This window comes from Sinocyclocheilus rhinocerous, unplaced genomic scaffold (genome assembly GCF_001515625.1).
Source record: "Sinocyclocheilus rhinocerous isolate Xijiao unplaced genomic scaffold, SAMN03320098_v1.1 scaffold1635, whole genome shotgun sequence".
Taxonomy (NCBI): domain Eukaryota; kingdom Metazoa; phylum Chordata; class Actinopteri; order Cypriniformes; family Cyprinidae; genus Sinocyclocheilus; species Sinocyclocheilus rhinocerous.
The window spans coordinates 848,656-863,346 of record NW_015627629.1 but is presented as its reverse complement, the minus strand read 5'-3'; the positions used below and the strand labels follow the sequence as shown (position 1 = coordinate 863,346).

The 14,691-nt window shown below is 36.2% G+C and overlaps 1 protein-coding gene across 1 annotated transcript in view; it reads left to right on the top strand.

Annotated features, from left to right (window-relative positions):
* LOC107732783 (solute carrier family 35 member F4-like) overlaps positions 1–14,691 on the top strand; it is a 33,334-nt gene that overhangs the window by 6,303 nt on the left and 12,340 nt on the right. Inside the window, exons 2-6 of the mRNA XM_016544201.1 lie at positions 10,013–10,313; positions 11,688–11,907; positions 12,774–12,899; positions 12,991–13,183; positions 14,477–14,566. Of these exons, the coding sequence (XP_016399687.1) occupies positions 10,013–10,313; positions 11,688–11,907; positions 12,774–12,899; positions 12,991–13,183; positions 14,477–14,566 (930 nt within the window). The remainder of the gene's footprint in view (positions 1–10,012; positions 10,314–11,687; positions 11,908–12,773; positions 12,900–12,990; positions 13,184–14,476; positions 14,567–14,691) is intronic.

The window sequence follows — 14,691 nt, the reverse complement described above, 5'->3', positions numbered from 1 at the left end:
TGACGGCGCAGTGGGTGGAAACTTACAGATTAATATTATAATGAGATCCCTTTGCCACGTCACCAAGGGAGTGAAATCTGGCGCGCTCTTTTTTTCAGAGGCTTGCAGAAAAAGGCTTACCAAAACAAAGTTACTGGGTTAATCTTTTTCACGTTTCCTTGGTTGGTAGATGCACCGGGGACCTGATTATAGCACTTAAAACCTGGAAAAGTCAGATTTTCATGATATGTCACCTTTAACATTTCTTGATAAAATGCATTAAAACAACATATACTGTATATTATACATGTCACAGTTGTCCCTTTGATGCCTGATTTGTGGATTAAATCTTGGCAAAGTTTTCTTTTCTATAGATGGGTCACACACCTTTATGGCTTTACTGATTGATTGCCAATTAGTGTTAGAACGCAACAGACCAAGTAGAACACAGTTTAGAGATGATTTATAGTATTTTCAATGTAGTGAATACAATTGTTTTTTTTGTTTTTTTAAAGTGCATAATTTTACTAATGCAAAATCATCGCAAAATAATATTGATTTCTGCTGATGTTGTCCAAAACCCCTCTTTGCCTGGGGCGTTTGCAAACGTTTGGACATCTCTGTAAACTTCTCTTACAGTCATTGATGTTTTCATTTGCTACAGTGTTTATTGGTGTTTTAATTGTTTTCTAGTTTTTCTGTCAGTGGATGTTATCTTAATAATTATCACAAAGCCTTTCAGCCTTAGTAAATCTCTGATCAAAATTTGTGATTTGTAACTGGAGGAAACATATGTTTATATGTTGCATCAGCACAACATATCCAGAATATATAATACTTTTATACTTTATGTGCACTCCTGTGCTGCCCCCGTATGGTCATTTGACACATATATCTTCACTCTTTTATTGATTCATGGTGATAAAGTCATAATCCCACTTACGCAGACTTCTGAATTACACACACACACACACACTTAAGGGGTAAATATTGACTGTGTGGACATTTGCTGCTACCAAGGTTCAGTTATGGTTAGCATTAGGATTGGTGAATGACTATCTGGCAACAACAAATCATAAGGTTTGAGTTCAGAGAGGAGCTGCAACCCCTTTGCCTGGCCAAAAGGTGGCACTCCTCTCATTTTACAGTGGTTCTAAAGAGTTCTAATATACAGGAAAGCTAACTGTTAGCATTCCAATGTGTGCAGCCCTATAAGAAACAACTTGGACATGGCCATCTTTGCTCATGGGCACTTATTTGCAAAAGCATTTTAGTTATATCATCTGCCAGAAGGGCTTAATTGCTAAAACTAACCAGCGGAACACTGACCTCCACATCCAATTCACTGGTTCAAGCCACAAGATGTTTAGATAACTAATTATCTGAAAATTTGATCAGTAAATTAGTTGATGTTAAAATGTGCTTATGGAAGCCTATTTCTGCCACATAAGAACTTTGGGGGGGGGGGGAATGTGAAATCATGAGATACTAAGTCTTAATTATGAGATATAAAGTTATACACTGTAAAAAAAAAAGTTGCTGTCTTACATTTTTTTTAAAGCTGCAGTCCGTAACTTTTGGCGCTCTAGTGGTTAATAAACAGAACTGTGTGCGTCTTGTGGAAGAATATTGTAGCCGGAGCTACTTCTCTCTGTTTATGTCTATGACGAATCACGCAGGTACTGGGCTACTCCGCAGCGGTACCTACCCGAACCAGTCTAAAATAATCTGCATATAAACACTTATTATAGGTGTACCGTAGTCATTCAGTACAAGCCAAAAACACGGTTTGGAAAATGGATTCATGGTGTACTCGATTATTATATAAATTTTGTAAATTTTGAACACAAAAAAGTTACGGACTGCAGCTTTACTCAATTTAGCTGTATAAGTCATTTCAACTTAAATTACATTAAACTGACTTAAAAACGTGAGTTGAATCTTGTAGAGCTTATTTTAAAAAGTTGAAAATTGCTTAACCTATTTTGATGACTTAAAGTAATGTTGTCATGACTTATTGATCATACCATTTTGTACAGAATAATTATGAGATACTGAATCAATTATGAGATAAAAGTCGAAATTATAATTCGAGATACTAAGTCGAAATTCAGATGCTAAGCATGAGATAAGTCAAAATTATTACATAGTCAAAATTATGTCATAATTATGACTTAACATCTCATGAGTATGACTTAACATCTTATAATTTTGACTTTTGTCATAATTTCTGACATTTTATCACAATTATGACTTAGTATGTCATAATTTTGACTCTTTGTCTCTTTTTATCTCATTATGACTGCGTGATTGTCACTCGCGTGAACGAGCACCGATTTGCCTCCGATGTTGGGCATTTGTCGGCGATTTCACAAAACCTGTTGGCGAGTGAAAAATCGGGCTAAAATCGTGCAGTGTGAACTCGGCATTAGTATCTCATATTTCATTTTGATGTTTTATGTCATAATTATGACTTTCTATGTCATAATTAAGATTCACCAAAGCATGATTTTCTTTCTTATGCTGCAGAAATGGGCTTCCGTAGTTGTTAACAGGAAAGACCAGGTGGTGTCCAACCGGCTGTAGCCTGACCTTTAGAATTTATTTTCAAAACCGTAACCATGATTCTAAAGTGATAGAGACTAGAAAGTTCACAAGTCTTTTATGGGGTTTTGACGAATTGGTTATGAAGTGTGTGTAACACTCATAGCGTGTGGGTGCACTATTCCCCTCTCGTCTCGCTCTCATCTTGTAGAATGCAGCTAATAGACATGCATAAAGGACGCAGCAGGTCTGTGGACAATGGTGGAGGAACATGGCACTGATCTAAATGACAAAGGTGCTGAATGGGGCCGCGATGGCAGTGTCGAAGGTGGAACACATGGGCCAGGCGTTGCTATGGCAGGACGCAAGAGGAGGGGGGCATTGGGATGAAACAACAGGCATCTCGAATGGCAGGTGTCCGTTTCAAAAAGAGGTTGAAAATAAAACCAGTACTCAGTATAGCTCCATATTTGTGCTTTTTTAAATCTTCCGTACAGGAGAAGTAGATTATAGTTTAGTGTCTGCAATATTTTAATAATATATCAGCAAGAGAAAAGTTAAGTCATTAAAAAGGATGTGGTTTAATTTTCTTTTTGGCATCACAAAATATATGATGTCTTGACACAAAATCTATCATCAAGTGTGTGTGAATATGTAATATAAGCTTATATTTCAACTGCGGAAATATTAATCTGTCTTTCAATATTTCTGTCTTTCTATGCGCTGCTGGGGTTTATATTTTATGGTCTCTGGATGTGAAAGATATTGATATACGTGATTGAATGCAAACTCAATTGACTGGAGAGAAAGGGTTGTAGATGCACTTGCTGTGTATGTGTAAAGAAACAACTCATGGTTCAATAAAACATTTATGTTAAATTAAATTACAGTGGATCTAAAAACAATTTTGACCTTTATTATAATATGTTAATATACGATATAATAATATGTTTAATTATTATAATATATTTAATGTTATATATTTTTTTATTTCTATTTATATATTTCAATTTACAGTATATATATATAGTATTTACACATTTAATAATAATATTTAATATACTGTGTAATGTTTTCATTAACTTGCAAAAATGTAGGAAGCTTTCTGTAACATTAGGATTAGGAGTTGAGGATAGAAAATCAAACTTGTTTGTTCGAGGAGACAATAAAACAAAATCGTTAAGACAAACACAGTGACAGTTACATTTCTGCTGCTGCTGGATGACACGCTCTGAGCTCATCCTAGAAATCTGACTCTTCTTTAAAACCTGATACAAATTTGCCAGTATAATGAGTGCTGGCTAAGCAAAACAAGCTTAATTTGAGTTCAGGAGAATGCGGTGGACCACAATGCAGTATTTGTTTGTGTGTGTGGTGTTAAAGCAAGCCAACGTGAATGAATGAGAGCCAGAAAGCTTTATTTTTTGTGTATATGTATGGTTGTGTGAAATGGGAAGAAACAGATGTAAGTGTGTGTGGGTGTTTCGCTAATTGAATGCATGGCTGGGACCACTGGAACAAGTATCACTGAGACTTATTAAATGCAAGGCCAAATCCGCAAACAGGGTGTAATGGACCCTGCTCTGACCAGGCAGGCCTACTAAAGGGGTACTCGATACTCAAGTTGATCTGTGATTTAAAGACTCCCTATAGTCCGATAAAATCCTAGCACAGCACAGCTCGCACAATAAAGTAACTTTTATGGAATAGTTCACCAAAACATAAAAATAAATTCTCACAAGCATCATTTATGACATTTCAAACCTTTTTTTAAGGAACGCAAAAGGAGATACTTTGTTAAATGTTTAAGCTGCTCTTTTCCCTAAAGCAAAAGCATATATACATGGTGACCACAAAGCCATTCCATAGCTTCTGTGAGGAACAAACTCAAATTTGAAATCTACATAAACGCCTGTTCACACCAACACAAATGTTTTGCATTGTTGTTGTTTTTTCTCATAAACCATAATTGAGATTAAAAGTCAGAATTTTGACATAAAAAGTATATTGTAAGATAAAAAATACATAATTATGAATGTTTTGATATTCAATACCATTTTGTATGAGATTCAGTTTGATTTTTGCATATGATTTATTTGTTCAGACCAATGAGTAAAAACGGCAGAAACTGGTAGAAAATGTTTATTGGTTCGAATGGGCCTTTCAGTGAACTTACTATGCTAAATAAAACAATAGTTTGTATTTTTTTGTTAACAAAAATAATTATGTTGTGTCCCAAATGACGCACTATACACTACGTACTTATAATACTATGTACTCCGTACTGTACTGCATGCAGTGTCCAACATACTTTGTTTTTTCAGTTAAATAAAGTGCATTATCTGGGTATTTGAAGTGCACTTTTTGTTGCACTTTTACTCACACTATTTATACTACAAAATAGCATAGAATAGTGCATAAGTACATAAAATGGGACGCACCTCTAGTTTTAGTTCTGATTAACCCAGATCACTGTTTTTGTTGTATGGAAAAGAGCAGCTCTGACATTCTGCAAAATTTATCCTTTTGTATTCCACGGAAAAAAGAAAGACATAGTGGTTATGGTCACTGTATCCTTGCATAATATGGAAAAGTACAGTGTTAACATTCTTCAAAAACCTATTTTTGTGTTCCGCAGGAAGACAGGCCAAATAGTGCAAGTAAAAGATTACAGAATTTTAATTTTTTTCAAATGTTTTTTGGTAAACATCAAGTATCCTAAAAGCAATTCCCACTTAAACAAAAGTACAGTTCCCAGACTCCCACTTCCTGACACTTTGAGAGATTAACAGGAGATATTGTATCATTTCATCCAGGAACACACTGAATTTTCAGAGACAAGACTTTTTATGGAATCCCCCAAGGCTCTATACTGGGTTTTATTAACATAACACTACAGAGACTTAGACAGAAAGACAAGACGTCTGATACAGCGAGCAGTGAAGGCCCTTCAAGTGGAGCACAAGTGCTGATGAAAGAAGGAAAGAGCGTGATTGGGCAAGGAGAGAGAGGAAGAAAAAGAAAAAAAGCTACTTTCTTACTTTACTAAATCGCTCATCTTTATCATACTGCCTCATCAATTTAACATGGCAAAGATGGAACTGACTGAAAAAAATGGCAGATTGGAAAAGCAGAAAGAACGATGAGGAGAAAGAGAAAAAGGGGAGAGGGGCCTATGCAGCATAATTAGCCCGAGCTGCTTGGTTACCTTCCAAACACAGCAAAGGATACTCTGAGCAGGAGAAAAGGCGGGGACAGAGAGAGAGAGAAACAGAGGGAGAGAGATATGAAGAGGATGACTGCATTCCACACACACTTGAAGCTCAGTCTCCCTAGGAGACGCAGGATAGCAGCATGACAGTGCGACATCTACACTAGAGCACGACTGTACGATTATATGTGCCACGCTGAGAGTGTGTGTGAGCCAGAGAGAAAGCAAAGTAAGTTTGTCACTTAGCAGAAAGAGAGAAGTAACAGCAGAAGAAGAGCAACGTAAAAGATATCAAGAGGAACCAGAAAGAGACTGTGGGAGTGACAGGAGAGATGCGCGTGGGGATGAAGTGGGTTTGTCGGAGGAGTTGAGCCGTGCCGCTCATACACACACGCACACACACACACACCAAAAGCTCAGGACTCCCAAGGAAGGAGGAGAGGATGAAGAAACACTCGGCCCGAGTGGCCCCTCTCAGCTCCTATAGCGCCCAGGTGCTCACCTGCCCCATCTCTGAAGGTAAAACGCAATGTTTGTGTGGTTATGATTACGCTTAAATTACAAACATAATTAGTCTAGTAATTATAATTAACTTTTTTTATGAAAATTATAGAAGTTTTCTTATTTAGATAGCTAAACTAGTGTGTGTTTGAGCAGAGATGTAAGGAAGATGATGTAAGAAAGTGAAAAAAATAGACTTAAGCCTTTATTTAATGATGTACTGTTTGTTTATTTTAGTACGATGGCGGTTTCATGGTGCTGTTGTGTTTTTCTGAGTCTTTCAGGAGTAACACTTTACAATTTGTTAACTCATTTGTTTAATAATCTTTGTCAATGTTAGTTAATAAAATTACAATTGTTCATGTTAGTTCACAGTGCATGAACTAATGTTAACAAATACAACTTTCAATTTTAAAAATGTATTAGTAAATGTTAAACATAACATTAACTAAGCATTTATTAGTTAATTAAATTTAACATTTAATTAACTAATAAATGCTGTAGAATTATTGATCATTGTTAGATCATGTTAACTTAAGTAGTTAACTAATGTCAACAAATGAAATATTTTTGTAAAGTGTTACACCTTCATAAATACCTGTATATACAAAGGTAAAAGAAGGCACATTAGCCAGCACTGCTAATTAGTTTTCAGTGTTTATTTTCATTATTTCATGTTTTGTTTTAATATGGGGTGACAGAATTTACATTTTGACAGATTTATTTTTGGGGTTATTTTAAAAGTACAAATATATAACAAGGTCATAAACTGATAAAATAATAGTTATTTTAAATAAATAGTTTTGGCATCACTGCTTGACATAACATGTCAACAACCAAACAGCTCATCATATTACCAGTTCCTCCTTCAAATGTCTTGTTGTAAAATTATGCTTATGAATCTTGCTGCTGTAAAATAACAATAGCATTTTGTGCCGCGCTGTGAAAATATGTAGGGGCGGTAAACCAGGGATTTACCGTTGATGTGACATTTCTGTGCCTCCACATCTTGGACCTGCGGTTCCCTGGTGTTGTTGGTTTCTGCAGGTTGTTAAGCTATCCAGCCAAGCTATCCGCAGGATATAAAAAGTCTGTCAGTGTGGGTGCACACTGTGGGAGCCCTTTTTTCACTATAAAATATGTCTAAAAAGTTGTCAGGTAGGTTTTTTTTTTTCCTTTAAAAAGGAAATCATGTGAGTTGAGTTGTGGTTTAGTTGCAACTGGGTCACAAACATCTGGAATTGCTCAACATCAGACAGGACAGAGGTGCTCATATTTGAAGTATGTCTTGGAGTCACAATTTCATAACTTTTTGCTTATAACTCTTGATGTTATAAGGACTGTGTATTTTTACAATGCAAGGTTGAGTAAGACTGCAGTATCTTTGTTTTATAAAATAATAGTATTTTTATAACTGATTCTTATATAATTATTATACATACATTTCATATTTATTGAGGTTATTTCTCACACCATAGGACTATAGGACTTGCAGGATTTCATTTAGGCTCTTTAAACATCATTGAATTTACATACCTTTTTGTCTGAAAGGTGAAAGGCATATGAAGTATGAATATGAACGATCAATAATGCAAAATGAGGTCAGTGTCTTGTTCACTGTTCCCTGAAGTATCCTTCATGCCTTTCTATAATGCTGTCAATTAAAATACCTTTATTTTCAAAAGCCAACAAGACAACCACATGGAAACTACAAGAACAACATACCATCATTTTGAATATTAGCCTTTATAAAGTTAGAATCGAATCAGACATTGGTGCACTGTTGAGCAAGTGGTGTGTGTGTGTGTGTGTGTGTGTGTAGACGTGCTTGCTGACCCAGCACACTATGCTAGTGACCATGGGCCAGCGCATGTCATCTTTTATTCCTGGCCTAGTGTAAATTGATCACTCTGAGTCTACAGCATAACGGATCTTGGCTTTGTGATACTAGCGCCCTTCCCCTCTGTTCAATCTCCCATCACCCCCATCTATCTTCAGCATACTGAGGTGTAATGTTGTCAGTACAGTTTCTTTGAAGGAGGTCATGACTGATGACCGACAGGATGTATTCTGATTGGCTGATTTTTTTTTTGGTGGGCGCCTTGTGGTGTCGAGTTTCTATGTATATCCCATTATATCTGAATGGTCTCTGTGCTTCTCCATGACCCTGTGGAGCTATTTTTGACAGAGGCTTGTCTATGCAACGTAGGCAGATTTCAAACACTGTCCAGCTTTAGTGCTTCACCTGCAGGTATTGTGCTGTCTTTTTTTTTTTTTTTTTTAAAGATCCTTTGAGGAATATAAAGTTATTATCAATTTAATGTGTTGCTGAATAAAAAGAAAACAAAAACAAATTGCTAACCCCAAATTTTGAACAGTAATTAATTGAACTTGTAATATATATATATATATATATATATATATATATTATCTAGATGTTTCTGATGCATAATTCATTTCAAAATTTAAAAAAATTCAATTCAAAATCCATTTTTTTAATATTTAGGTGTTTGTTAGCTGTAGTTCATTCCTGATTAAAGTTCTATTGGGGTCCCTGTGGCCACGTTCATGTTTGTTTAGTGTGAACATTGGCTTGTATTATTAGAACATCAGGTAGCTTTGTGGTTAAGTTATTTAATAAAGCGTTGAGGTGAAATGAGATTTATTAAAGCAGGTTTGTGGCTACTCACTGGGCAGCAGTCAACAGCAGTACAGCTTAACCCTGTGCTCAGTTTTATTTTCAGCAAATTATTCAAAAAGTTTCTGGTTATTTAATTCACTTGCTCTTTTTACTCGGTTTTAACATGGGCTCATTCAGTTTCAAACTAAAGCCCAAAGTATACTTTGTGTTTGTACGCATACGCTAGCCTATGCATACAGTCTAAAGTGCATCCTTTCAAAGTATACTCCAGTTGATAGCGTGCACGAACACAGGCAGTCAAACACTAGAAAGCTTCATCTTAGTCCTGTGTCTGCACTATTTTTCTCCAGAAGTTATGAGCGTTAAAAATATCTTTGTACTCTTTTAAACTAAAGCTGTGTCTCTTCTCTTAACTCAGTGTTGTGGAACAACTGATTTGTGCAAAACAAATTCAATGTGCATGTGCGACCTGGGCGTGCAAAGCATGCGCAGTTACAAAAACCGGGTGGTACAGTACACTAGTACTATTCTAATGAAATTTGCATCACATGCACTGTACGCGGACCCTCGTGTAAAACCGAAGTAAAGGCTTAAGAAGTTTTCTGGGCCTGTCCAAATACCCACACTTGCGGTCTTGGACACTTGAGAGCGTGCATTCAACAGGAAATAATTGCGCAAGACTGACCCGGGTCTTAAAAATGCCAAAGCGCAGATCACATCATGCATCATGTTCTGGAAATAAATTCCCACAATGTCGCAGAAACCTTTCCAGTGTAAATTAAATATTATAATAATTAGATGTTACATTTAATTTGGTAGTAAAACCCAGTGTGTGTGTGTGTGTTTCAAAAGGACACAGGTTCAAATCTGAACATTATACATTTTCATAATAATGCACTTTAAGGTCATGAATTTAGCTAACATGCTAACATGTGAATACAAGCATGTATATAGACGCAGTTTTATCATCCCATGAATAGAATATGTACGCTAAACACAGTTGGAGCTGCATAACTCTGTGCAGAATAAAAATAAACACAAGGGATTTCATAATCCAATTTTATTACCTGGGATGTAAGGAGGCAAGGAAGTATAATGTGTGCTGTAATGGTGCAATACTGATCTGTGTGTTGCAGGAGAGGACGGCACAGAATCACATGCAGAGACTCCAGTCAGTGAAACAAGTGGAGATGGCACTGCATATCAGACCTGCGTCAACACAGTGCTCAAGGTGCTGGGGGGTTTGCTGGTGGTGCTGTGTGTCTCCTCGTGCTGGGTGGGCATCACACAGGTGGTCCAGCTCACATTCAAATCCTTTTCCTGTCCCTTTTTCATCACATGGTTCAGCACCAACTGGAACATTCTCTTCTTCCCCCTCTACTATTCTGGGCACGTGGCCACTACCAGAGAAAAACAGACGCCCATTCAGAAATTCAGGTAAAGTCAGAATGAATGAATCTGGTGGATTAGGATGTGATGTGAAAAGCAGAACTTTGTGTAGGAAGTACAATAACAGCAAACTTGTAAAAATGAAACATTTACTCTTTTTTTCTTTAGCTGACACTTTCATCCAATGCAACGTACTGTACACCTATTACAGTTTCCCTAAAGCAGGAAAGTGGCTCTCCACTGCACGACAGTTTAGCTCTAATCTGAAATACAAAGACTTAAACTACTTCAGTCTGTGTGCATTGAATTTATTTAATACACGAGTTTCACAATTTGAGTTGAATTACTGAAATAAATGAACTTTTCCACGACATTCTAATTTATTGAGATGCACCTGTATATCAAGTTAGATTTTCCAGGTTTGATTGGGGAGCTAAACTCTGCAGGATAGTGGCCATCCAGGTCCAGAGTCGCCCATTCCTGCTTTAGAGCAAGAGTACAGTACAAACGGTTCAGAGCGACTCATTCAGAATGGTTTTGTGAACTAGAGCAACCAATTCATCTATTAGACAAACTGAACATTGCTACTTTTCTCATGAATGTAACAAGGAGATTTGTGATTTTCAGAGAAAAATTGATAAATTTTTTGTTTATTCCACACACAAGTATATTGTATGTCTATATAAAAGCACCTAGCCATAAGGACCACTTTTATAATTAAATTGTCTTTTTGGATCCTTTTTTAAGGAGCTTTTAGTCTCCATTTAATTGCAATTGTATACAAAAAAGTGACAAGTGGCAATTCAGTACAAGGATTAGTTCCAACTCAATCTCATGAAAAAGCTTTTTTTTTAAGTGTTGGTGATTTTATATGAATTTCAAATGAATCAAATGTACAATGTACAATTTTTAGGAAAATAAAAAACTAAACTAATCTTGAAGGTCCACCGCTAAAGCTAACCATCAGGGGAGGTTTACCATAACCATACAAAAATTGTTTCGTAACCATACGAAAATTTATGAATGAGATTATACGAATGCATATAATTTTGCCACCAATTCGTCAAGTAGTCACAAACTGCCATTAGATTGTGTTGAACATTTCTAGTGTCTTTCACACTAAAGCTTTTGGCATGGACCTGGAGTTAGGTTCATTTGTACTTAACTTAATATTTAAAATTGGTTGATGTTACGATTGGTTACAAAACACCTGAGAACCAGCGTTTGCCATCACTGACATCAAATCTGGTTTGAACCTTTAACTAGCCCACAGATAACCCCTTGCAGAGTTCAAATCTGCAACCTTTTGGTTACCTAACTAAACTTTCAATTTCTAGGCTAAGCCACTAGTAGGCTACAGTGCTTCATTATCAAAGTAAGCAAACAACAAAAACCTTTATTGTTTCTCATTTCACTGTGTAGGGAATGTAGTCGGTTGTTTGGGGAGGACGGAATGTCTCTGAAGGTGTTTTTGAAGAGAACGGCGCCTTTCTCCATCTTGTGGACGCTTACTAACTACCTGTACCTGTTAGCACTGAGAAAACTAACCGCTACAGACGTCTCAGCACTCTACTGCTGCCACAAGGCCTTTGTCTTCCTCTTGTCGTGGATTGTCCTCAAGGATCGTTTCATGGGTGTGCGGGTAGGTAGAATATAACCCTGATTATTACTCAACTAGTTGCAGAATTTCTTGTGCATTTACTTTTTAGGGGTTCAAGCATCAAAACCACTTTAGGTAGTTAAGTTTAGGCATGGTGTAGGATTATGGAATCTAAAAGAATAAGACATTAACATGTGCTTTATAAGTACTAACAAACAGCCAAAATGCTTGTAATATGCATGCTAATAAGCAACTAGTTAATACTGGGAATTGGTCCCTAAATTAAAGTGTTGCCAAAACTTACTTTTTTGAACTTGTCATTTAGATAGTGTGTCCAGTTTTCATAAAATTTGCTTCATATCTAGACACACTCAAAACAAAAAGTTATAATTGGTTTGTATTTTGTGAATGCACATGCATTGTCTTTGTATACAAGGTACACTAAAACAATGCAAGTATACATGTCAAATTTCATAAATTTTTAATGTTAAAGATTTGTTGCTTTGATCAGGGAATTTTAAAATGGCACATTAAAACAATTAAGCAGGACCTACTCTTTCAAATTTTGCCATTTTGATTATGTTATTCACACATGTGCTTGGACCCAAAAAATTGCTTGCTGTTGTACACTATTTGGTAAGAAGCCATTTAATTAGCAGGATAATGTATAGTCAGCTGGTACTTATCACAAAATAAACCCTCTGGGTTATTTGAAACCTTTCTGGGGGCCTGATCACACTGCCAGGGCTAATTTTGTGACTGACTGGCTGATATAACAATATCCTTAACATTTACTCACAGGCATTAAGATGAATGAATCTCATTCTCTGAATATTTATTGTGGTATAAACTTCAATCATTTTAAAGGCTTTATTGAATTATAATGTCTTTATGATCTTTCCTCTTAGATTGTGGCTGCCATTATGGCTATCACAGGCATTGTGATGATGGCATATGCTGATGGTTTCCATGGGGATTCCTTTATGGGTGTGGCCTTAGCAGTCGGCTCCGCCTCCACTTCTGCTCTCTACAAGGTGAGTGCAGCTGAAAATAACGATTACCAGAAGATCCTTGATGACCATTAAGACTCCTTTCGTTTTGATATGCTTTATTTATACTACTCAGGTGCTGTTTAAGATGTTCCTCGGCAGTGCCAATCTGGGCGAGGCTGCTCATTTCTTCTCCACGATGGGCTTTTTCAATCTCATCTTCATCTCCTGCGTTCCCCTCATCCTGTACTTCACCAGAGTGGAGCACTGGGGTTCCCTCTCCTCTTTGCCCTGGGGTTACCTTTGTGGGGTGGCCGGCCTTTGGCTAGGTAACATGAAATTATGGAAACTGATTCTTCAGCCTTACTTTAAAAACATTACTGACCAAACTTAGCAACATTTGCCATCCACCATATCTACAATAATCTAATGAAATATCTCTGGTTTTTATGTTTCAGGCACTGGTAAACATAATGAAATATTAGCGATATACACTACTGTTCAAAAGTTTATAGGGTCAGTAGGATTTTTTTAAAGAATATAATACTTTTATTCAGAAAGGATGCATTGAATTGATCAAAAGTGGCATGAAAGACAATGTTTCAGGCTTTTTTAATTTAAAATAAATCTGGTTCTTTTTAACTTTATATATTCATCAAAGCATCCTTAAAAAACATGTTTTATAGAAAAAATATTAAGCAGCACGATGTTTTCAAGAATGTTAATAATAATAATAAATATTTCAGCAGATCAGCATATTAGAATGATTTCTGAAGGATCATGTGAGTGAAGACTTGAGTAATAGCTTTACATGATCTTTGCCATCACAGGAATAAATTACATTTTAAAATAAATAAAAAAAGTACAATAGTTATTTTTAATAACTAATGTAAGAATACATCACAATATTATTATTATACTGTATCTTTGATCAAATAAATGCAACTTTCAGGAGCACAGGAGACTTCTTTCAAAAACCTCTAAGAAAATCATTTTTGAACAATAGTCTATATGTTAGTTGTTTAAAAACTGTAGAGAAGTATGTTTTTGGCAACGTAATGTTGCACCATCTACAGTACTAAATGGCAAATGCTAACCAGCTGGGGAAAAAAAAAAAATAATAATTAAAGACTTCAGTTTGTACACAAGTACTGGCGTTAAATCCTGCTGACAGTTTACCACTTGATCACTGCTGGTTCAGATGTGTGTTAGTGTTGTAGTGGATCAAATACAACCCTTAAGTACACTTCCAAGAGTGCTTTAAGTGCTTAGTAAGTGAGGGAAATCAGGTTAGAATCATCAGTTTACACCTCGGAAGTAGCATTTCTTAGATATCCAATATGTGCTGCATCAGTCTATGTAGAGGATAATAGTAACAGATCCACTTATATTTACTGTATATTTGAGCTGAAGTGGAGCTCTGTATCTCAAGGGTGTTTTAAGGATAATATGATATCCATTAACTATTGTCACTCGTCCAAATCATGTGAAGTTCTCTGTGTATTTGGCCACTTAGAGAGGATTGAATGAAAAAAAGATGCTATATGGCCAAACCATAACATAAAGTTCCTGTTTTGTTTTTTTTCCACTTCGTTCCCTCCCTCCCTCTCTCCCTCTCGTAGTATTTAACATCCTGGTCAATGTAGGAGTGGTACTCACGTATCCTATTCTCATATCCATTGGGACGTTACTCAGTGTTCCAGGCAATGCAGGTGTGTGAGTCTATCTCTCTCTCTATATCTCTCTCTCTCTCTCTCTATCTATCTATCTATCTATCTATCATCTGACTATTTATCTATCTATCTATCTATCTATCTATCTATCTATCTATCTATCT